At 40.7% G+C, this 25,554-nt stretch overlaps 1 protein-coding gene across 1 annotated transcript; it reads left to right on the plus strand.

Annotated features, from left to right (window-relative positions):
* The first annotated feature begins 140 nt into the window (after positions 1-140).
* On the plus strand, positions 141-25,101 carry Slc39a6 (solute carrier family 39 member 6). The gene is made up of 10 exons (XM_090353240.1): positions 141-692; positions 2,681-3,436; positions 5,147-5,330; positions 6,467-6,636; positions 8,145-8,363; positions 14,608-14,713; positions 17,890-18,267; positions 20,297-20,377; positions 21,580-21,770; positions 23,728-25,101. Exons 2-10 carry the CDS (start codon positions 2,690-2,692, stop codon positions 23,878-23,880), a joined length of 2,229 nt encoding a protein of 742 aa, XP_090209366.1. The 5' UTR covers positions 141-692; positions 2,681-2,689; the 3' UTR covers positions 23,881-25,101.
* The last annotated feature ends 453 nt before the right edge of the window (positions 25,102-25,554 follow it).

Raw genomic sequence — 25,554 nt, forward strand, 5'->3', positions numbered from 1 at the left:
ACTTCCGCTCCGGGAGCGGAACTAGTCCTGAGCGGCCTCCCCGGGAAGCGTCAGCCGGACCGCATTTCCAAGCCCTCACGGAGGGCGTGGCGAGTGTGGCCACGCCTCTCGTCTAGACCACGCCCCCAGGCCGCGAGGCTCGAGAGTCTGCCGGCCGCTTCTCGCTCTCGGAGCGGTACTTAAGGTGTGGGACTGATGTGCCTCAGTGTCCCCTCGCGGCTCGGGTGGCCTCGGAGGCTCTAGCCAGCTTTTGGTCAGTCTCCCGAGGAGAGGAGAGACTCCCGCAGATACTACCACCAGGCCCCTGGGGCCGCGCCCCCTCCTCTCCGGCCTCGGCGAGCCCGGGGCGTCTGAGAACACGCGGAAAAGCGCATCAGTCGGTGCGGCCCGGACTCCCGAGCCGCGCTGCGCCTGCGCCGCGCGGTGCGGGCCACGGGGGGCGGCGGTCCCGGCGGCGCGGTGTGCGCGCGGCGGTAATTACCGATTGTCCTGATCCGGGGAGGCGGCGGCGCGCGAGGCGGGGCGTTCCGGTGGCTGCGCGGGGATCACTCCGGACCGGGGCGCGGCCGAGCCGGTGAGACCGCCGCTCCTCCGCGCCCTGAAAACGCTTTTCGGGAAAGACGTGACCACCTTCGAGGAACCGAACCTGGGCGTGGGGCCCGGGCCGCGCGGGACGGCCGGGCCGCGGAGAGGTGAGTCCAGCAAGTCGGGGATAGGGGAGGCGGGAAGGGAGCCCAGGCGGACCCCGGCGTCAGCACTGACGAGGGCCAGGCCAGGGGGATGCAGGGGAAGGGGGATGCAGGGGAAGGAGGGCGGGAGCAGCCCCCCGAGGGAGCCCCTTCGCTCCGGAGTGCTGGTCTCCCCAGCCCGGGGTGAGCCGACGCGCAGGCTGGCGGAGAGGGGTGGAGGATCCGAGAGCGAGGGCTTTCTGGGGAGGGACGACCGATGCTTGTCGCTTGTTATCTCCGGCTCCTAGAGTTGCTGACGCCTTCCAAGATAAAAAGTGCCTGAAAGAAATCTTTGTGTCCGTCCGGTTTCGCCCCACGCGCCCTTTCTTCAAGGCCCTTTCTTCTCCTTTCTTTCTTTCTTTTTTCTTTCTTTTTCCCCCTGCACCACAGGGAGATCGGATGCGGGGAAGTCTGCGGGGCCAGTCAGCCACAGGGCTCAAGCATCCCGGAAGACACTGGGAACTGTCTCCTCTGCTGGTCCCCCCACCACCACCACCCTGCCCCTCCTTCATCTTTCCTCTCCTCAGAATGATTTCTTAATGGTTCTCTTTTGCTTGTCTAGTGAATTTCCCAAACTTGAGACCCGAACGTTCCTTGAGGAATCTAGTTATATTGTGTGCCTCCATTCACCACCGCTCCCAAGATGCTAATCAGCTCTTAGGCAGCATAGGTATTTAACGAGCGCTTCCCTGTGCATTCCTTCGTGTGTTTTCCTCATTCGTCCTGCAAAATAGGTATTACAGAGTTTGCACACCAGACCGGGAAGGTGAAAGTGCCCGGCCTAAGGAAGAAAGTAGTAGAGTTTAGTTGTCCCAATTCTTATTTAGTCCGAAGCAGACCTGTGAGTCTTTTACTGGAGACAGGAGTTTGACCGTCTGGCTTGAGTGTTGCACATCTGCTGGGTGCTGAGCTATCCTTTGTATTGGTTTCTCTGACTATGCTCCCCGCCCCAGCTGAACTCTGTTCTTTCAAGCCTCAACTTGATTCCCAACTCGACTTTGGGGGCTTAGGCCTTGCTCTGCAAGCCTGTTGTATGAATGAATACAGTTTGATAGTTTTCATTGGTTCATAACGAGCAGTATAGCGCATTCTACAGGAAACGTACACAATCGAATGGGGAAATCTATGTACTGATATAAAAATAGTTCTGATTCATTGTTGAATGGGGAGGTGTCTCATTTGTTCATTTGTGCATTTGAGTCTTACTTGAATTCTGACTCATCAAAAAAAAAACAAAAACAAAAACCGTTAAGGGGCCGGGAGTTTGGCCTAGTGTTAGAATGCTTGCCTAGCTAGCATGCACAAAGACCTGGGGTATGATTTATTGGTATCACATACATAGAAAAAGAAAAGGGAAAAAAAGCTGGAAGTGGTGCTGTGGCTCAAGTAGTAGAGCCCTAGCCTTTGAGAAAGCCCCTGGACAGCGCTCAGGCCTTCTGTTCAAGCCCCAGGACTGGCAAGGGGGGGCGGGGGAACCAGTTAAAATAGAGACAAGTGAATTTGTATGTAAGGAAATTGTATCTCTATAAAAAAATTTAAATGACTTCTGATGTTAATTTTTCTAGTTTACCTTTCTGCTTTACTTTTGTGTTCAAAGATGTACTAGGTTTGGTTTGGTTTTGAATCATTGTTCTGAAAAATTTGTCAGCATGTTTATGACCACCGTGCACCTCCCCTGCTCTGAATTACTGGTGCTTTTATACTGCTGATTAGTCTCTTAGTGCTGTGCTGCTTCCTACGATTTAGCAATGAAGTAGAGACCCTAGTATTCCTGTTCTTCATTACTTTAACACCTCCAGCCAAGCTGGTCACACCAAATGCTACTCTCTAAACCTTGATTATTTGATTAGCTTTCAGCATGAGGTTTCTTAATTGCAGTTGTTTTGGAAGTGAAGTCGTGGTATATATATATATAGATATAGATATATATATTTTTTTTTCCTATCTTCCAGGAAGGTGCAATGGCAAGGAATCTATCTGTAATCTTGGTTCTGACCTTTGCTCTTTCGGTCACATATCCCCTTCATGACCTAGAATCAGTATCGGCCTTCTCTCAGACCACCGAGAGGACGAATTCAAATTGGGAATCTGGCATTAATGTTGAATTGGCAATTACCACACGGCGACATCATCTGCAACAGCTTTTCTACCGCTATGGAGAGAATGATTCCTTATCAGTTGAAGGGTTCAGAAAGTTGCTTCAAAATATAGGCTTAGATAAGATTAAAAAGGTCCATATACACCATGACCATGAGCACCACTCTGACCACGAACATTCTGACCACGAGCACTCTGACCACGAGCATCATGCTCATCGGAATCATGCTGCTGCTGGCAAAAATAACCGAAAAGCCCTTTGCCCAGACCATGACTCTGACAGTTCAGGGAAAGATTCTAGAAGCAGGCAAGGGAAAGGATCTCACCGTCCAGAGCACACTGGTGGTAGAAGAAATGTCAAGGAAGTTGTCAGTGCTAGTGAAGTGACCTCAACTGTGTATAACACTGTCTCTGAAGGAACACACTTTCTAGAAACAGTAGAAACTCCTAAACCTGGAAAAGTTCACAAAGACGCGAACAGTTCCACCCCACCGAGTATCATAGAGAAGAGAAGAATAGGCCGGCTTGCCAATAGGAAAGCAAATGAATCTATGAGTGAACCCAGAAAGAGTTTTTTGTATTCCAGAAACATAAATGACAATACCCAAGAGGTAAGTTAAATGTGTGCATTATTTTTATCAACTTATTTTTATAAACTTATTTGTCTTATCGTTGTCCCCCTGTCTAGTTGAAAGAAAAGTGTCTGGGAGAAAATAGCAAGGTTATGTTTTGAGAAACTCTGTACAGATAAATATTACAGATAGTAGAGTTCATTAAATATGTGAGAAATTGAAAGTGGTACTGTAGTCTTGAGCTGAAGAACTCAGGGACAGTACTGCCCTAGAGTTCAAACGCCATGGCCAACAACTACAACAAAAAAGGCCAAGAGTTTGACCTAGTGATAGAGTGCTTGCCTAGCAGGCACAAAGACCCAGGTTTGATTCCTCAGTACCACATACATAAAAAAAGCTGGAAGTGGTACTGTGGCTCAAGTGGTAGAGCACTGGCCTTGAGAAAGCCCAAGGACAGAGCTCAGGCCCTAAGTTTAAGCCCCAGGACTGGCAAAAAAGAAAAGAAAAAGATACGGAGTTAAAACTAAAACAGATTGCTCCTATAATACCTAGAAGGTGGAGGATTGACAAAGCAGGTGTTTGAGGAAAAATAGGTTAAGGGAGCTGATGAAACCAAGCAGAGCAGTGCTGCCTCCTGGAAGGAAGAATCACAGTGACTTGTGGAGTAACTGAAAATGGAGCATCTACTGAGAATGTTGTGCTGGGTACTTGAAAAGTCTGTGCAAGGAGCTCTGAGTTCATGTAGCTTTTCTGTAACAGACTTCCAGTCTCCATATAATGTACCTTGGCTGAGAGATGTCAGGACAAATGCAGCTGGCATATTTTAATGAGAAAAATTTAAGTACTCCATTCAAACCAGTATATTATTGTACCAGAGTTTGGAATGATCTTACCAATGGTCATTGCAACAGCAACACATTTAGTAAAGTTTGTTTCAAGTAACTTTGGCCAAGAAATGTGGGAAAGTGAAAATTATCTTTACAGCCAGGGTTTGTTTTGTTTTATTTCTTCTCTTGGCAGTGTGAGATGGTTAAATTGCATAGAGGAGTTTTTCTTCAAACTAAGCTTGTCATCCAATTAAACTGTTGAAAACGTCTGCCTGCTGGGACAAGCTTGTTTGAATTAACCAGCGTTGCTCTCTGAAAAATAATTTGCATAATTTAATATCCTCTCATAGAGTGTTATTTTGTTATATATGTAGGCAGAACTAAGCTCAGTTTTTGCATGTAGGGTCATTTCTAGAAGAATGACATGTCATGGGCATGTTCAGACCAAGTTCTATGGAGTTAGAACTCAAACGGATTTCTCAATATCTAATGAACCCCATTTCGAAATTAAAGCTCATTTCCTTAATAGGTTTACACAATGAGTTAACAGGCTTATGAACCCCCATTTATCCCCAAGCTTGTTCTACTTGAGGCTTTCTAAGTGACTAGTGATGTAATTGCTTCTCCCAAGCAGGCAGTTTGGTGGCCTACCACCATTATGATATTGTAGCTAGAGGCAACTTCTAATATACTGAAAACAGAAGTTGATCTTAAATAAGTTGCTTTAATAAGGAAAAGGTGTTTCATCATTTCTCTCATGGGAATGCTTTTTTTTGAATTGTATTTTATTGTCTGGGTGATGTAAAGAGGGGTTACAATTACATTTTGGTCAGGTAGTAGGTAAATTACTTCTTGAACATTGATACCCCTTCTGATGTTTGGCAAGGCCTTTTGATTATTTCCGTTTCTTTGTTTGTTCCAGTGTTTCAATGCATCAAAGCTGCTTATGTCTCATGGCATGGGCATCCAGGTGCCACTGAATGCAACAGAGTTCAACTACCTCTGCCCTGCTATCATCAACCAAATTGATGCTAGATCTTGTCTGATTCATACAACAAGCGAAAAAAAGGCTGAAATTCCTCCAAAGACCTATTCTTTACAGATAGGTAGAATTGCCTTTTTAATATATGAATGATTTCTAGTAGATTATATTTATGTTGTGTTTCTCCTTTTGTTTGCATTGATCTATTCACTATTTTTTTCCTGTAATTTTTTTTATTGTAATTAGTAAAAGGGTTACATGATATTTGCCAAATAGAAGATGCATTAATTCACATACATTGATACCCTTTCACATGTCTTGGTACCCATTTCCCTCCCCCCTGATCTATTCATTATTCTTTCATAGTTTCAGATATATCATTTTACTTCTTCTCTTTCATAAATATGAAGAAAGCAAGTGTTTCATTATCCTTTCAGAAATAAAGACGGGTGTGGTGGTTCATACCTGTAATCCCAGCACTGTAGAAAGATTATAAATTCAAGCTAAGCCAGGAATGTATAGTGAGACCCTATCTCAAAAAACAGATAAAGCAAAATAGAACATAGTTGACCTGTCTGTAGTACCCTACTTAAAGAGTCAAAATAATTCCAAATTATGGCTTTTAATTTCATGTTTGGGAATCATTTTATCTCTGCTACTTAGGAGTCTACTTCTTTTCTTGCTAGGGCAATTACTGAGTTCCTAGCTTCTTTTCCTCCATGTACTGGGGATTGATCCCCAAGCCTCATACTTCCTCACACTTCCTAGGCAAGTGCTCTACCCACTGAACTATGCCCTCTATGTTCCCCTTTGGTTCTTTCTCTTGTTTGCTTTTTGGGGAAGACAGGATCTCACTGCTTCCTTGTCCCAGGCTGGCCTCAAATTTGAAATCCTCCTGCCTCTCCCTCCCTGGTGGCTATTAATACATTCATGTGTCACCATACCCAACTCTCAGGTTCCTTCTCTCCAATTCTGGATATCTAACAGCTCAGCAGCTCGCATTCCAAATGACCTAGAGTTCATCCTTGATAATTTTGTTTTTCCTTTTCTTTCCCCCTTTTTAGAATTTATTTCCCAAAGCTCATATTCCATACCTGGAATGTTCTTAATTAACGAGTCAAGTTATTCATTTGAGCCAGTATCAGGATTGGTGGTTAGTGTGCTATTTCCTCTCGAACGTTCCTTTATGCTACTCTCTAGAAGTACCTCCTTCAAAGTTGTCAATTATTTGATTTTTTTCCCTTTGCTTTGTTTTAACAGCCTGGGTTGGTGGCTTTATAGCCATTTCCATCATCAGTTTCCTGTCTCTACTGGGGGTTATATTGGTGCCTCTTATGAACCGAGTGTTTTTCAAATTTCTCCTAAGTTTTCTTGTGGCATTGGCTGTTGGGACTTTGAGTGGTGATGCTTTATTACACCTTCTTCCACATGTAAGTATGGTAATTTGCCCTACTAGTCTTCTTATTATTCTGTTTTATTTTTATTTTTATTTTTTTTAATTTTTGCCAGTCCTGGGCTTGAGCTCAGGGCCTGAGCACTGTCCTTGGACTTTCTCAAGGCTAGAGCTCTACCACTTGAGCCTCAGCACCACTTCTGGCTTTTTTCTATGTATGTGGTACCAAGGAATCGAACCCGGGTCTTCATGCATGCTAGGCAAGCACTTTAACCACTAGGCCAAACTCTCAGCCCCTTATTATTCTGTTTTAAAATATATAGAAATTAGTTTGTATAAGATGGGATACATGCTCTATAGGCATAATGTTTCATTATATAGATTAATATGTATTTATGACTTACAAAAGCACAGCTTAATTTTAATTATGTTCTTAAATCTATGTGCCAGTAATTACATATAGAGATTCCCTTCTTGAACACTTGTTTGTTAAACATAACATTTGAAATATGATGTAAAAATCAGTGTTAATAAAATCTTTAATAAAGAATTCATTTTATCAGTATGATCAAAGATTAGACATTTCGACTAATTTCTTTTGAAGGGAAACTATCGAATACTGACTAACTTTTTGAACCCTTAATAAACGAAGATAGCTTCTTTTACAGAGTATTGTGACAGACTGCTACAGTGGTATCATTTGCTTACTTTTGAATAATTGTCAAAGAAAAAATATATGACCCATTAAATATTTGGATTGACTCTCTAGTAGAAATTTTAGCTCTGATTTTTTTTTTTTCTTTCCAGACCTTCAGGTAAATGGGAAAAGATCATTCTATTCAGAAATGAAAGTTTTTTAGTGACAGTCTCCCTGAAAACTAGATGACAGATACTGATGAATACCTACTGTGTGAAGTCATAAAAATGCAAAGAGACCTATGCTTCTGGTTTGGAAGAAGTAATATCATGAAAAAAAAAAAATGCAAAGAGTATTTCCTGGAGAACATTTCTCCTGTTTTCCTCACATGAAGTAGCAATAGTTAGTTACTACTGCATTCAGCAGCAGGCTGATGGGTCAGTGCACCTGAATCTTGGGTATCTGCCAGGCCCATCACTCTACACAGGCTAGAACTCCTATTGGCTGCTAGTCTGATAGCACTGATCTGAATCTTTAAATTGGAAACATTAGCTGTAGACACTATGTGCCTGTTTATGTAGCAGCTCCCCATTAATTGTGGCTATGGTAACTAGTCATACTTTGAGAATATTTTTTACTATATATTATGAAGCTTACTGAGCAGTGCTTCTATCTTTTCACAGAATAAACTCATTTGAATAGGTGTTATGCCATATAGCACACACTGCGTGCGCTAACTGCCTTTCATGCTTTATATTTCATTTCTCTTCAGTTTTGAAGTATCCTGTTAATTACCTAATTCTGAATGACTTTAAAATGGACCATACTATCTTAGCTAATTCTTCTGGCAGGTGAAACTAATGAATTATAAGTTATACACCATTTTTTTTTTGTTTTTTCATTTTTAGTCTCACGCAAGTCACCACCACAGTCATAGCCATGAAGAACCAGCAATGGAAATGAAAAGAGGTCCACTTTTCAGTCATCTTTCTTCTCAAAACATAGAAGAAAGCACTTACTTTGATTCCACATGGAAAGGTCTGACAGCTCTAGGAGGCTTGTATTTCATGTTTCTTGTTGAACATGTACTCACCCTGATCAAGCAATTTAAGGATAAGAAGAAAAAGGTAAGAAAAAAGCTACTGAGTACTTTCATTCATCAAACATTTAATTAGTATAGCACTGGTAAGTGGAATGAATTTTTTCATTTCATTTATTCATTGTATGATGCTAGAGCTTAAGTTTAGGGCCTTGTTCTTGCTAAGAAGCACTCTACCATGGATCCACCATCACCCAAGGTTTTTGGTTTTTTTGTATTGATTTTTGGATCGGGTCAGCCTCAGACAACCATCTTCCCACTTAGGTCTCTTAGGTAGCTGGGATTGAAGGCCTCTGCCACCACCATTCTTGGTCCTCCTTTTCTTTGCATTTGTTAGTTTTGGGATAGGGTCTTGTTGACTTTGCCAAAGCTAGTTCTAAACTCACAATTGCTGGGCATCAACAAAGCATTATAGGCAGGCACTACCGTGTTTACAGGATATATGATCTTGGTTGAAAGGGATTCCGTACTTTCAAGGTACTTCTTGGTCCCAGAAACATTCATGTAGAACAATAGTCTATCTTGATAACCCTGGAACTGTCTTCCCTATTTCTTCAAACTCAAGGAAGACTAAAGTCAAGGATAAATGTCTATATAAACCTTGTGACCAAACACAAGGCATAAGTAGAGCATTGACGATACCAGTATTTATTGGTATTTATGATTAAATAATGGGATTAACATTAATTATGTAGTGTTTCAAGGGGTATGTAATTTACAGGCTTTCTCTTTGTAAATTATGAAGACAGGTTATAGGCTTTTTATTTTTGCTAAAAATACCTTTGAATCTTACATGATATCTATCTCTTGTGATCTGATGTGATATGATAAATTAGTGAAAAGATGATTGGAAGAGACTCTTAAAATGACGACTATATATATCCAGAACATTTGATTTCAACTTAAAACACCTGTATATTCATGCTTATTTGAGGTTGGTCAGAATTTTGTGTATGTATGTATGTCAGTCATGGAGCTTGAATTCAGGGCGCTGTCCCTGAGCCTTTTTGTGCTCAAGGTTAGTGCTGAACCACTTGGCCAGAGCCCCACTTCTGATTTTTGAATGGTTAGTTGGAGATAAGTCTCAAGAGACTTTTCTGTCCAGGCTGCCTTTGAAATGCAATCCTCAGATCTCAGCCTCCTGAGTAGCTAGGATTACGAGCATGAGCCACTGTTGCCTGCCTCAGAATTTTTTTGTTAGAACTTTATATCATTTAAAAAATTTATTTTATAGGGGCCGGGAGTTTGGCCTAGTGATAGAATGCTTGCATGCATGAAGACCCAGGATTGATTCCTTGGTACCACATACGTAGAAAAAAGCTGGAAGTGGTGCTGAGGCTGAAGTGGTAGAGCTCTAGCCTTGAGAAAGTCCAAGGACAGTGCTCAGGCCCTGAGCTCAAGCTTAGGACTGGCCAAAAAAAAATATTTTATAGCCATGTTATATTTCATGTACAGTTTGCAATTTTGGTTTCTTTAAAATAGAACAAGACATTATACGTTTGTAGAGTTTAGTATATATCTGTAATCAAAGAGTTTGAGGCCAACTTGGATATACATAGTATGAATCCAGCCTGACCTATATGACAAGACTGTGTCAAAAAGTTACCATCATAATAATATAGGGCAGGTATTTTCTAACTCCAGTTATTAATTATCTGTGCAATTCATGTCATACCAGTATATATGTGTTCTGTTCATAGCTAGGGCTCTACCACTTGAGCCATTGCTCAGCTTCTAGTAGTTTTTATTTTGGTAGCTAGTTGGAAATGAGAATCTCTTAGACTTTCCTGCTCAGGATAGCTTTGAACAATGATCCTCAGATCTCAGCCTCCATATGATTATAGGCATGAGCCACTTGTCCCCAGCATTGTAAAGAAATAAAAAGGCAAAACTATATGCTCCATATATTTCTTTTTTTTCGCCAGTCCTGGGCTTGAGCTCAGGGCCTGAGCACTGTCCTTGGACTTTCTCAAGGCTAGAGCTCTACCACTTGAGCCTCAGCACTATTTCTGACTTTTTTCTATGTATGTGGTACTGAGGAATCCAACTCGGGTCTTCGTGCATGCTAGGCAAGCACTCTACCACTAGGCCAAACTCCCAGGCCCTGCTCCATATATTTCTATGTGTCATTTATACTTTATGTAATAATGGAGGTGTAACTCAGAAAAAGTTGATCATGTGCTCTAAAATAGTAGCTACTACAATGCAAATTCTTTTTCTTGGCCCAGTTATGGTGCTTGAACTCAGGACCTAGGCACTGTCCTTGGATTTTTTCAAGGCTGTCACTCTACCACTTGAGCCACAGCACCACTTCTGCTGTGTATGTGGTACTGAGGAATCAAACCTCAGGCTTCATGCATGCTACCACTACACCATCCTGACTTGAATGTAAGTTCTTAAGAGTCAAGATCATGTGTCTCATTTACTGTTCTCTCTAACTCTTTTTTTTTTTTTAATTTCTCAAGTATTTATTGCATCTCCTTTGAGGTTCAATGTCTTGAGCTTTTTTGCGGTTTTTTTTGTGCTGCCCCTGAGCTTTTCATCTCAAGGCTACTTGGGGCCTGGGCATGGATCAGAGCACACCTGTTGGTGACTGCCAACCCAACCCTGGCACTTTCACACTCCTGGGTGGTTGTGGGGGGAGGGACCAGCAGCTCCAGCCATGAGCCATAAAACTAAGCTAAGGGCCAGTGCTCAGACCCTAACTTCGAACCCAATACTAGCACACACAAAACGGGAGGGAAATATTATCATTTTGTTGGAGTGTTCAGAGTGTTTTGGGCCCATCACAAAGTTTTGTTGTTTTTTTTTTTTTTTTTTTAGTTGGTGGTGGGACTTGAACTCTGGGCCTGAGCACTGTCCCTGAGCTCAAGGCTACCACTCTATCCCTTGAGTCACAGCACCACTTCCAGTTTTCTAGTGGTTAATTGGAAATAAGAGTCTCACCAACTTTAAAGCCTGAGCTGGCTTTGAACCGTGTGATCCTCAGATCTCAGCCTCCGGAGTACCTAGGATTATAGGCATGAGCCACTGCTCCCAGCTCATCACAAAGCTTTTGACTTAACATTTTCTTGGTAGCTTTCAGTCCACAATTCTATATTTGAGTGTGAAATCGTTGCATTCTGATTATTGTTGTATCTCATCTCCAGCATGCGATATAACAATTGACCTTTTACCAGTGCAAGTAAGCTGGAAACCAGAGTTATTTATGGCATTCCATCCTTGTTTCCAACCACATTTTCTTAATTAAGCCAATGATCTTCATTTCCCTCCACTTTCTTTCTTCCTGTCATTCTAAACTAGGCTTGGTTATCTCCCACCTTACTTAGTAGTTGCCTCCTAACTGGCCTGTCCATTTCATTTTGATTTCCTCCTTCCCTGTTTCATTTCCACTATTGGTTTACGCAAAAGGATGAAGTTGTATGTGTCTGCCTACTTGACATCCTTCAGTGACTTCCACTTGCTTGGAGGATATATTCCACTACTTTTAATGTGGTCTGCATTATCTAGAATCCTTAACTACCCCAGCCTCATCTCTAGCCACCTTTTATGGTAGGTTCTATGAGGCCACCCTGTATTTCTTGGTCAGTGCTTGGTCCTTCCTGCTTCAGAGCCCCTTACTGCCCAGGGCACTTCTTACTGCTCCAGGCCCTTCTTGCTTCAGAGCCCTAACTGTTCCAGGCCCTTCTTGCTTCAGAGCCCTAACTGCTCCAGGCCCTTCTTGCTTAAGAGCCCTAACTGCTCCAGTCCCTTCTTGCTTCAGAGTCCTTACCTGCTCCAGGCCCTTCTTGCTTCAAACTCCTGGCTGCTCAGGGCCTTTCTTGCTATAGAGCTCTTGAAGCTTTGAGGTCTTTGAAACTCAGGTCCCTTCTTGCTCAGGCCCCTTGGTCCTCGAGGCCCTTCTTGCTTCAGAGCCCTTACTGCTAGAGGTCTTTCTTGCTTCAGATTCCTTGCTGCTTGAGGCTCTTCTTGCTCAAGCTGCTTCCTACTTTAGGTCCATCCTCCACTTTACTCCTAGGATTGTTTTTCCTTTACCCTTCCCCACCAAACTGCTATTTACCTTTAAGTCTTGATATAGCTATCACACATTTTCCCTAGATCCTGTCCTGAAACATTAGGCCTTGTTAATACATACTCTTTAAGAGCACAATAAGTTTTTCTTTTATGAAATACATTGAAAATTACATACAAAGAATTTACAAAGAATTATATAATTGTTATGTTATATAACCTTTCTGTGTATAATAAGGGCTGATAGGACTGAACTTTTCTTGTTTTACATTATACTTCCAGCATGGAGGATATTAGAGATCTGTAATACTTTAAAAAAGAATTGTTTGGGCTAGGAGCATAGCCTAGTGGTACAGTGCTGGCCTAGCATGCATGAAGCCCTGGCTTTGATTCCTCAGTACCACATACTCAAAAAAGGCCTTAAGTGCCCCTGTGGTTCAAGTGACAGAGCACTAGCCTTGAGCAAAAAGTGTCCAAGGCCAGTGCCCAGGCCCTGAGTTCAAGCCTCAGGACTAGCCAAAAAAAAAGGTTTAAGCTGTAAGTTCTAGAGTCATTGCCCAGTGCCCAGTGGAAAATAAAACACTAATGGTTATTGTTAAGCATACTTTTAATTCACTCCAAAAACATATGCAGATAGTATTTATCAGTTAAAAAGAGGTTTAGAGTTGTTTCTCAGTAGTAGAATATAAAGCATACACAAGGCCTTGGGTGTGATTCCCAACAGCAGGAAAGAAGTTGTGGAGGGAGGAAAAGCAAGGATCTGAGAAAGAAGAGGTGGGAGAAGGAAGAGGAAGAGAAAAGAAAACTTTTTTTTTTTTTTTTTTGCCATCTTGGGCCTTGGGCTCAGGGCCTGAGCACTGTCCTTAGGCTTTCTCAAGGCTAGAGCTCTACCACTTGAGCCACAGCATCACTTCCGGCTTTTTTCTATGAATGTGGTACCGAGGAATCAAACCCAGGCCTTCGTGCATGCTAGGTAAGCACTCTACCACTAGGCCAAACTCCTAGCCCAAGAAAACTTTTTAAATACCATAATTCATTTATTTTCAGAAGTATTTCAGTATTTTCTCTGATGTAAGGCACTACACTTGGAAGAAATATAAAGATATGTCTATAAGATCAGGCATAGGCTGGGCACTGGTGGCTCATGCCTATAGTCCTAGCTACTCACGAGGGTAAGATCTCAGGATCACAGTTTAAAGCCAGCCCAGGCAGAAAAGGCCGTCAGATGCTTATTGCCAATAAACCATTCAGAAAAAGATAGGAGTGGTACGGTGACTCAAATAATGGAACTCTAGCCTTGAGCACAAAGAGGCTCAGGAACAGTGCCCAGGCCCTGAGTTCAAGCCCCAGGACTTTGCTGGGGGGAGCAATAAAAAGCACAGTGGCTTATGCCTATAATTCCAACTACCCAGGAAGTAAAGATTAGGACGGCTGTAGTTTTCGACCAGCTCATGCAAAAGGTAAGGTTAAGAAAGACTCCTCTGGCATGGTAGTACATGGAAGACTGCAGATAGAAAGATCCCAATCCAGGCCTCTCTAGGCAAAAACAAGATTCAACCTGAAAAAAATAATGAAAGCTTAAAGAACTGGGGGTATGGCTCAAGAGGAAGAGGACCTGCCTAGCAAACATAAGTTCCTGCTGGCTGGAATACTTAAGTCATACAACATATGCTTAAGAATTTGTGAGACCCTTGTTTTAATGTGTAGTAGAATCACTCAGGGAACTAATTAAAATTCACATTCCATTTTACTGGTTATAGAGGCCTGAGTGTACATTTCTGATAAGTTCCTTATAGAATATCACACTTGAAGTAAGTACTGTAGGGAATACTGTCAGAAAGATGGATATGATTTTCCTACGTATCTCAAGCATTCTTTACCTTCCTGGCAGTTACTGTGCCTATTAGGTATTGTGCAATTAAGTATATAAACCCTGCCTTTCTTCCAACAGAGGTCCATTAATGATGTTGTATGGTTCTATGTCTTTTAACTATTTGTTTAAAGCTGTCTACCTGGACTGGGAATGTGGCTTAGTGGTAGACTGCTCGCCTAGCATGTGTGAAGTCCTGGATTCAATTCCTCAGTACCACATAAATAGAAAAAGCCAGAAGTGGTGCTATGGATTAAGTGGTAGAGTGCTAGCCTTGATCAAAAGAAGCTCGGGGACAGTGCCCAGGCCTTGAGGCCGAGTCTCAGGAATGGAGGGGAAAAAAGCTATCCATGTAACTAAATCAACTGTTTCACTTCCCTTTCTCTTTTAGAACCAAAAAAAACCTGAAAGTGATGATGATGTGGAAATAAAGAAGCAATTGTCTAAATATGAATCACAACTTTCAACAAATGAGGAAAAAGCAGACACAGATGATCGTGAGTGTCTTGAGTGATTCTGAGGGATGAAAGGAGTTGTTGCTCTAGTGTTCATAGCAGTTTGGAGCATTTGGAAGAGACAGAGCCATCTCCTTTTAGTTTTTTAAAAGTGTCTCATACTTACTGAAAATTAGATGAAGAACTTCCAGATGTCTCTACGACACCACACTTAGTGGAGCCACAGTACGTGCTGAGAGCCATATGAGGGGCAAGATCCAAGTCTCTGAGAATGTGGTTACTCTAACTGCATTTTCCCCAAGGACTTGGGTTCCATGAGGTGATTGTGTCTAGGAAATGAGTATGGTGTACAATGAAGAAGGCTCTATAAACGTTGCCATGGAGGTAAGGGGGAGTTGGAAGTGAGGAAGCCTGTAGGAGAGGATACAGGCACAAAGGATTCTGCATATATGCAAGGAGGGAATAAGTATATCCACATGGCTCTTGGGTAATATGAGACTACTAGAAATCCTGTTTATTATTGGGTAATAAAATTCATGAGAAATGTATTGCTACACCCAAAGAATGTAGGTCAATGTGTAAAACTTCCTCCTTCACTTTCCATCATTCCAGCTATGAGATGTTTCTGCAGAGAAATGACTGCTGGAGGGCTTGAGGGTGGATTCCTAGTCACATTTTGCAACATTAAAGTCAAAGTTAGCCCTGAGCTAATTAGAGCTGAGTTGCATAGGAAAAGTACTCAAGAATTAGGGCTGCTCCACCAAAGACTTCTTTGGAACACTCTAGAATTGACTTCAAGCTATAGTAGTCAGAGAAGCTTGGTGTGAGCCTAGAGACACATTGCTACATCAGTCTCATTTTGTGATGATATAGGGACATGCCTGCCAATAGGGAATATGTAACCTCTTATTGGGTTTCAGGGTAGTTTTGAGAGGTCCTGGGTCTTTGGGAAGTGGGAAGTACTATTTTTGTATAGACATGTGAGTTTCAGATGTGTTTATTTCTTCTTAGTTCATAAGATGTGGTTTTTTTTTTTGTTGTTGTTGTTTTTGTCTTTTAAAGTCTTGGGGTTTGAACTCAAGGTCCTCCTCTTGCCAGACCACCTACCAATTGAGCCACTCCTTCAACCCTTTTTGTTTTCATTACTTCTCTAATAGGGTCTCACTTTTTGCCTGAGCTGGCTTGGAGCACAATCTTATTTACATGTCCTGTTTAGCTGGGATGATAGGCATGTAGCACCACACCCAGTTGAAATGGAAGTCTCATGAACTTTTGATGCAGGTCAATCTCAAACCATAGTCTACCCAGTCTCAGCCTCTACAAGTAGCATGGAGCTGCTATAAGCTTCCATGAGTTACCATGCCTGACTATGAAAGTAACTTGTATTTCTGTGTTCTACTCACTTTTCTAAATAAAGTAATAGTCACATTTTTAAGTGTAGTGCTTTTTGTTTGTTTTGCCAGTCCTGGGGCTTATACTCAGGGCCTGCGCACTCTCCTAGAGTTCTACCACTTGAGCCACAGAACACTTCGGCTTTTTCTATGTATGTGGTACCAAGGAATCAAACACTGGTCTTTGTATATGATAGGCAAGCAGTCTACCACTAAGCCATACTCCCAGCCTGTGCTTCCTTTTTAGAAGAGCAAAATTCAAAGAAAAACAAAAGATGCATTCACAAATATATTCTTTTACCACCACAATCAAATGCAAAACACTCCCATCATCCCTTAAAATGTTCAACCTCCTAATGGCTATTATAGACAAACATTCATCCTATTCTTATACATCCTCTATCATAAATTACTATAACGTTGCTGTCTCTAGAACATTCTAAGTATAAACTTCTGAAAACTGTTTAAAATTTGATGCCTGGGGCCGGGAGTTTAGCCTAGTGGTAGAGTGCTTGCCTAGCATGCATGAAGACCTGGGTTCGATTCCACATACATAGAAAAAAGCCAGAAATAGTGCTGAGGCTCAAGTGGTAGAGCGCTACCCTTGAAAAAGTCCAAGGACAGTGCTCAGGCCCTGAGCTCAAGCCCAGGACTGGCAAAAAAAAAATAAAATAAAGTTTAAAAAAAATATTTGATGCCTTATTTGAAAAACTGTGTAATTACATTTGTCCTTTACAATCAGCTTATGATCCTAGCTAAAGAATAAAGGAAAAAGGGCTGGGCTTATGGCTCAGTGAGGGTAAAATGCTTATGGGGTAGCTGAGTTCAAACCACAGCTTCACAAAACAAAAAAATACAAATAAAATAATAACGAACTAAGGCCAGGCGCAGTGGCTCATGCATGTAATCCTCACTACTCAAGAGGCTGAGATCTGAGGATCTCAGTTCAAAGCTAGCCAGGGCTCTTAAGTGGCTCCGATTAGCCACCAGAAAACTGGAAGTGGTGCTGTGGCTCAAGGGGTAAGGTGGTAGCCTTGAGCTGAAGAACTCAGGAACAGCGCCCAGGCCCAGAGTTCAACCCCATGACTACAAAATTAATTAATTAATTAATTAATAATAAAAAATTGGATGAGATTCAAATTGCTCCCAAGAAAATTAAACAATGTACAAGACAAAGAATATCGTTACAATTTGCTTTTCTTTGCCCAAATAGAAAATAAATTCTTCATGATGCTAAAGAAAGAATAGTCTGTTTTTCTTGAATTTGCCCTTCTAAAAAAGAAGAAATTAGATGACAGAACTATTGTTCATTTCCAATTCTCAGTATTTTCCTAAAATAAACATTTTAAATACCTAACATAACATTTTTCAAAAACAAAAATGTGATTCTTTTATGATCAGAAAAACTCATCTTTCAACATACAAAGACAAAAGAAGTTAAGGGAGAATGTAAGGATAGTTCTGAAGATTAATGTTTATAATATATTCTTCTTTATAAGATAGGGTATTAATGTTTAATTATATTGCCCAAGCTAGGCTTGAACTCCTTAATTCAAGTCTCAGCCTGCAGAGTACTGGGATTATAGGCAATATGTGCCAACTCAAAATAGATTCTTAATATGTGAGATCATTTGTTTTTTAAAATTCATTAAAATCTATTGATACTTCTCATTGCCTCTAATAAGATTTAGTTCTGTAGGTATAAGAGTTTTTATACTTTAAAATTATTTATTGATTTTAAATGTTAGTAGGGATATTTGGAATTTGTTCAAGCACACTGACAGTCTATTCTGATTTTGTCCAAGTAACTTTTATGTTTCTTTGTAGGACCTGAAAGCTATTTACGAGCAGACTCACAAGAGCCCTCCCACTTTGATTCTCAGCAGCCAGCAATCTTGGAAGAAGAAGAGGTCATGATAGCTCACGCTCATCCTCAAGAAGTCTACAATGAATATGTGCCCAGAGGGTGCAAGAACAAATGCCATTCACATTTCCATGATACACTGGGCCAGTCCGATGACCTCATTCATCACCATCATGACTATCATCATATTCTCCATCACCACCACCACCAAAACCACCATCCCCACAGTCACAGTCAGCGCTACTCTCGGGAGGAGTTGAAAGATGCTGGCATTGCCACATTAGCCTGGATGGTGATAATGGGCGATGGCCTACACAACTTCAGTGATGGCCTTGCAATTGGTATCTATTTGTTTGTTGCTAGTTCACTTGGAATGGTCATTTAAACACCTAAGCATAGGTTAGTTTAGATAAGGATATTAGTGACTTCAAAATTTTCAAAATGTTACTTTTGACTACTTTGACAATGAAGTACTCAACAACTGTTTCATATGTTAAATTCGAGGGTCTGTGTCTAGCCTTCAGTGTAATTATCAAAAGTCAGTCTTCATTTGCAAGATCAGAAGGCTGTGCTTTAAAGTATAAAACATGTGCAATGCTTTTCCCTATATATTGAAATTTTCTTATCAGTAGTAGAAATTATGCTTGTTAAGGTAAAAATCTTTTCCATCTTTTCTGTTATGCTTAAAGGAGTCTTCATATATGTTGATCAGTCCAGTTACCAATTTCTGCCTACAAAATTAATAGAATTTTTGGACTAAATGATTATATCACAATTGAGAAATAATCAAATACTTAAAAACTTGTGATTTAGTTCTGAAAAGAACCATGATAGTAAATATAAGTTGAGCAGATAGGACCTAAAAGGATGACACACCAAGGAGGCAGTGTTGGAGTTTTTGGTGGGTTTTTTTTTTTTTTTTTTTCTGCCAGTCCTGGGCTTGAGCTCAGGGCCTGAGCACTGTCCTTGGACTTTCTCAAGGCTAGAGCTCTACCACTTGAGCCTCAGCACCACTTCTGGCTTTTTTCTATGTATGTGGTACCGTGGAATCGAACCTGGGTCTTCATGCATTCTAGGCAAGCACTTTAACCACTAGGCCAAACTCTCGGCCCTTTGGTGGGGTTTTTGTTTGTTTGTTTGTTTTTGTTTTTTTGCCAGTCTGGGGACTGAACTCAGGGCCTGAGCACTGTCCTTGAGCTTTCCTCAAGACTAGTGCTCTACCACATGAGCCACAGCTCCACTTCCAGCTTTTCTATGTATGTGGTACCCAGGAATCAAACCCGGGTCTTTGTGCATGCTAGGCAAGCACTTTACCACTAGGCCAAACTCCTGGCTCTTGTTTTGCTTTTCATTGGTTGTGGAACTTGAACTCAGGGCCTGGGTGCAGTCACTAAGCATTTCAGCTCAAAAGGCTACCTCTTGGAGCCACGACACCACTTCTGGTTTTTTGGTGGTTAACTGGAGGTAAGAGTCCCACTGACTTTAGTGCCTCAACTGGCTTTGAGCCAGGATCCTCAGATCTCAGCCTCCTCAGTAGCTAGGATTACAGATGTGAGACAGCTAGTGCTGTTTGTGTGCTTGGTTGGTTGGTTGGTTGGTTGGTTGGTTGGTTGGTTGGTTGGTTTTTTAAACCAGGACTTGGTTCCCAGGCAGTCTGCTTTCTACCTCCTTCACTGTTTTCTATACAACATAAACAGACAAAGAGGAATGTCCAAAAGAAGTCTTGGTTGATGATTATATAATGCATTAGTTTTTTTCAACAAGATCTACTATTTGTCTCTAAGACAAATGATGACTTAAGAAATAGTTAAAGAATGAATAACTGAAATCAAGTTAGTTACATACTGAATTCCTCTGATGAGAGTAAAACATTCATACTCATAATTGCAGATTATTTTTTCTACAAACTTTTTCATCAGTTTATATTGAATAGGTAATAGTTACTTGTCAGGCTTGTAGAAGATCATGTACTCATTCTAAGGCATATTTGGATCTTCACTTACGTTTTGTACCTCCTATGCTTCTCTGAGCAATTGAGACTGAATAGACTAGAATATTTCTTATGGAGAAGTTAATACTTGAGTTGGGTTGTATTATTCATAACCAAAATCCAATTGATTTATTTTACTTCATATCAAGATTTTTGTATCAAGGTTTTTATATCAAGATTTTTAAATACACCAAATAATCTCTTCTGACCGACTTTTACACAGGTACTGCTTTTTTTTTTAATTGTACTTTATTGTCAAGATAATGTATAGAGGGGTTACAGTTACATTTGTCAGGTAATGGGTACATTACTTCTGGAACTTTGATGCTCCTTCTCAAGTTTTTTGTCTCTCTTTCCCTTCCTCCACCCCTCCCGTACAGGTGCTGCTTTTACTGAAGGTTTATCAAGTGGGCTCAGTACTTCTGTGGCTGTGTTCTGCCATGAATTACCTCATGAGTTAGGTAAGAGAACCAAATAAGTGAGTTCTCCATGTGAATAAAATGTCCTAGAGTTACTGGCCTTTGTTAGTAAGTATTCCAGCAAGCTTCTTAACTCGCAGGCCTTGACATACTTTGCTAACCTTGCCGACATAGTTGTACTATATGGATTTGCCAAAAAATCACCAGAGTCCCTCTCTTTTTCCCCTCTCAAGTATCTTTTATGGAGGCATACTGGTGACATCAGTGATTATCTTCATTCATACACAGAGAATAAGACAACAGCACACAAAAGAATCATCTTCAATTAATAGTGAGAAGTTGGGACAGGGAATCTTACTGGAGCTGAAGAAAAAAGGAATTGAAGAATTATATCTTGAAGTTGAAACTTTTCCTCATTTTAGATCCCACTCCACGTCTTTGTTTTCCTTCCTATTGCTCCCTGATGATGGCCACATATTCTTAGACATCATTTCCCTAATAGACATCATTTCACTTTTGTTCCTTACCATGCATTCAGCAAATCGGAAGTTCTATCTGCTCCCCAGTGCTTGCATGAGCCTCAACTTCTTACATTCCTAATTCTAAGTCTTTTATGACCATTTCCACATTTAGACACCTGTTTTAACTTTTCATTTCTTGTGTGTGTGTGTGTACACACGCACACGCACGATTGCACACTCTCACATGCATGTACCTACTCGCACACCAGTACTGATCTTGAATTCAGGGCCTTGCAGTCTTGCTTACTTTTTCACCCATATCTGGGGCTCTACCACTTAGGCCATGCATATGCATCTAGTTCCCATATATTGTCTTTTAATTGTTCATTTCTGTATGTTTTTCACCCCACTTTCCCCCTTGTGACTGGCTGGTTCTTTGAAGACAGTGCAACAGATTTATTTTTCCGATATTGGCTAATTTTTTTAGCTCACAAAGCTGTTAGGGTGATTTATAGTCTGAATATTTGCATTTCCTCTCTCTCTCTTTCTTTAAATTTGTCTTCTATTTTTTTTTTTTTTTTTTTTTTTGGTGGTACTGAGGTTTGAGCTCAAGACTTCACACTTGATAGGGCAGGCAGTCTACTGTTGAGATGTTCCTCTAGCTCCATTTTTTTATTTCCTGCCTAAAATGAATCAGAATTTTCTTGAATCTGAGAAGTCTCTTAGTTATGTGTCTTTAGAATGATTTTCAAGTATTTTATTGTCTTTTGTTTTCTATTAAAGGCGACTTTGCTGTTTTGCTGAAGGCAGGCATGACCGTTAAGCAGGCTGTGCTTTATAATGCTTTGTCAGCCATGCTGGCATATCTGGGAATGGCAACAGGAATTTTCATTGGGCATTATGCTGAAAATGTTTCTATGTGGATATTTGCACTGACTGCTGGCTTATTCATGTATGTCGCTTTAGTTGATATGGTAAGTTCTCAAGAAGTTCAATGACACTGACTGAATACAAGAAGAAATTTTTAGTAAAAGTTGGGTGGGTGGGGAGGAGAAAAGATTGTAGATGCCAAGCTCAGTGGCTCATACCTGCAATTCTAGTTACTTAGGAGGTTGAGATCTGAGCATCGTAGTTTGAACCCCGCTCAGGCTGCAGAATCCATGAGACATCTCCAGTTAAACATCAGAAATCCAGAAGTAGGACTGGGAGTGTGGCCTACTTGTAGAGTACTTGCCTAGCATGCACAAAGCCTTCAGTTCAATTCCTCAGTACCGTATACACAGAAAAACCTGGAAACAGTGCTGTGGCTCAAGTGGTAGAGCACTGGACTTGAGCCCTGAGTTCAAGCCCAGCAGCAGCAAAAAAAAAAAAATGCAGAAGTAGGGCTATGACTTAAGTGTTAGAATGTTAGCCTTGAGCAACAAAGCTCAGGAAAACTGCCCAAACCCTGTTTGAATCCCCCCCAGCACCAGCATGAGAAATTCTAAATCAAAAGAGGTGTTATATAAGAACACAAGTTTCTCTGAGTTTATTTTATTTTTTTTTGTAGTTTTTTTTTTTGTTTTGTATTGTTTTGTTGTTGTTTTTTTTTTTTTTTTTTGCCAGTCCTGGGCTTGAGCTCAGGGCCTGAGCACTGTCCTTGGACTTTCTCAAGGCTAGAGCTCTACCACTTGAGCCTCAGCACCACTTCTGACTTTTTTCTATATGTGGTACCGAGGAATCGAACCCGGGTTTTCATGCATGCTAGGCAAGCACTTTAACCACTCGGCCCAACTCCTGGCCCTCTCTGAGTTTATTTTTGTACTTGTTGATCCCCTGCACACCTTCATTCTACCTAATGTATATGAAATACTCAAATACCTATCTCCTTGTCATACATGTTTTTTGGAGTAGGATCTTTGATGAAGCACTGAATGGTTTATAGATTTGTAGGAAACTCAACAAAAGCCACATATTGTTGGAAAGCTACATATATCTTATAGAGCTTAAAATGTTCTTACTTAGAATGGAAGTATAGTTTAAGTGATAGAGTACCAGCCTTGAGCAAAAAAGCCAAGTGAGAGTGCAGAGTTCAAGCCCCTACAACAATATACACGGAAAATTCTTACTAGTTACCTACCAGTGGCTCATAACTGTAATACTTTTTATTCAGAAGGCTGAAATCTAAGGAGCATAGTTCAAAGCCAACCCAGTCAGGAAAGTCTCATCTCCAAAAATGACCAAAAAGCCAGAAATGGAGCTCTGGCTCAAATGGTAGAGCCTTGATCAAAAAAGCACAGGGACAGTGCCTAGACCCTGAGTTCAAGCCCCAGGACTGGCACACACAAAAAAATTTTCGTTGACAAAGGAGTTGGTGTTTTTGTTGTTGTCTGTCTTAGAACTTGAACTCAGGGCCTGGGTGCTATCTGTTATCCCTGAGCTTTTCTGCTCACGGATAACACTCTTCCACAGTGCTACTTTTGATTTTCTCATGATTAATGGAGATAAGAGTCTCATAGACTTTCCTGCACTGGCAGGCTTTGAAACATGATCCTCAGATCTTAGCCTCCTGAGTAGCTAGGCTTATAGGCATTACCAGTGCTTGGTGACAAAGGAGTTTTATTCCATGTGGACAAAAGTCTACAATACAGCCAGTCTTACTACTGAAATATTAGTGTAAACTACATAAAATAATTTTAAAATATACTGTCTCTGAACTAGATATGGGCCACCTGTTATATTTAGTTCAGATATACAAGCAGACCAGTCTAATACGTATTTGTTATAACTAGGAAATACTGTACAACACAAGGAGAGTCTGTTGTGTATATATGTTTTAAGTAACTGATCTACAGTATAGCTACAAATAAAGCTGATATGTTGTAAATTCTTCTAAAACTCATTGTATAATTCTGGAAACTTAAAAGTTACTGAATTTTTTTTTTCTTTAAGGTACCTGAGATGCTGCACAATGATGCTAGTGACCACGGATGTAGCCGTTGGGGTTATTTCTTTTTACAGAATGCTGGGATACTTTTGGGTTTTGGAATTATGTTACTTATTTCCATATTTGAACATAAAATTGTGTTTCGTATAAATTTCTAGTTTTGAGTGTAAACGCTAGAGTAGCTTAAACATTGCTGTCTATAGTTTGGATAGGTCATAAGGAAATGAGTTGTAGACTTTAACAGTCAGCATTTAAAGTTAATGGATATTGTGATTTTTGTATTGAATATTCTCATCTGTTATGCTTCTGAGGTCAATTATGTTGGTAACATAACGGTACATTTTAATATTTAAGTTATTCTATTTCAAAATTCTAAGATATTCACCAGTATTACCAGGTTATTATATAAACAAGAGGTTTGTGATGACACATTCTGTATATTTTAGGGAATGTGTCTTTAATATTTTTTATGGAACTAATTTAACACAGGTTCCATATTAGATGTGAGACAAAAGAATAGGTACAAATACCCTCCAAAATATTAAAGCTTGTGCTGTTAAGAAATGAAGGGGAAACAAAGAATTTGAGGGATAATAGATTTCTTATAAAAATCACAAAATTGATTGATCATTATGTAGAGGGTAAATTTTAAGTGTAAGTAAAAACAGGCATAGTTAGTCCTAATGCATTTATAAACATCTTTGTCAGGATATTAATATTCCTGTAAAAGTATAGCACTTTTTATATACTAGTTTAGTTGTACATTTGTTTGTATAATAAACAAGTCTAAATATATTTAATGTAGTCAAGCCATATGTCACTTGACTGAGAAACTGGAATTATTTGTGTTGGATATTTGCCAGATGAAAATAGTAAGTTTATGTGTCACCAAAAGACTTGGTTATTACCAAGGTATGAATCACCAACAGTTAAATTATTAGGTGCTCTGGTTATCTGGCTTACCAACTGTCAGAGTGTTAAAATTTTGATCTCTGTGAGTACCTTAGAATAGCCAGGCACTATGAGCCAGACTGGTTTACACATTCGATCTTAGTTATTCAGAAAACTGAGATTTGGAGCATCATGATTCAAAGCAAGCCCAGGAAGAAAGGTCCAGAGACTCCAAAAATAAGCAACAAAAGGTAGGGCTAGAGTGTGGCTCAAGTGGTAGAGCTTTAAGCCAAACAAGCAAGCTATGTAAGCATGAAGCTCCAAGTTCAAACCCCAGTACTAGGGGAGAGGGAACACCACCATTATGAAAATACTTTGTTATCATTGTGAACAATGGTCCTTTTGTATATGGTACTATAGACGTACTAGAGCATTCTGTGGCATTGTCTAGAGGTTTCCTACAAAATAAATTCTTCATGTCAGGTCAACGTTTGATGTTGCATTTTTCTTTCTGTCTTTTTACCACCTGAGCCTTTTTTTTTTTTTCAAGGCAAGAACTCGTTTATTGCGGAAGTACATTTGGCTAATATAGGATGCAGGAGCCAATCAGCACAAAGATGAGCAGGGCCAGGGGAGGTACTCTCATTGAGGACCATTCAGCTAACATCAGCATAAAGGTGGGCAGGGTCAGGGGAGGATGCAATCACAGCCACGCCTTCCAACCACGCGGCAGGCACCATCTCAGCCAGGTGTAGTCCCAAGCCATTTCCCTGATGTGACATGCCCCACATCTCCCCCTTCTTTGTTTTATTAAGCAGGTGCTTGCCTTACTCGAGAAGTATGCCTGTCTTAGGTTATCCCCCTCTGAGGATCTTACCCATCACTGACTACCACTCTAGCTCTTCAGGCAATTCACCTGTAGGGTTGGCAGACCCAAATGG

The sequence above is a fragment of the Megascapheus bottae genome, chromosome 19 (genome assembly GCF_031878675.1).
Source record: "Megascapheus bottae isolate mThoBot1 chromosome 19, mThoBot2.hap1, whole genome shotgun sequence".
NCBI lineage: Eukaryota > Metazoa > Chordata > Mammalia > Rodentia > Geomyidae > Megascapheus > Megascapheus bottae.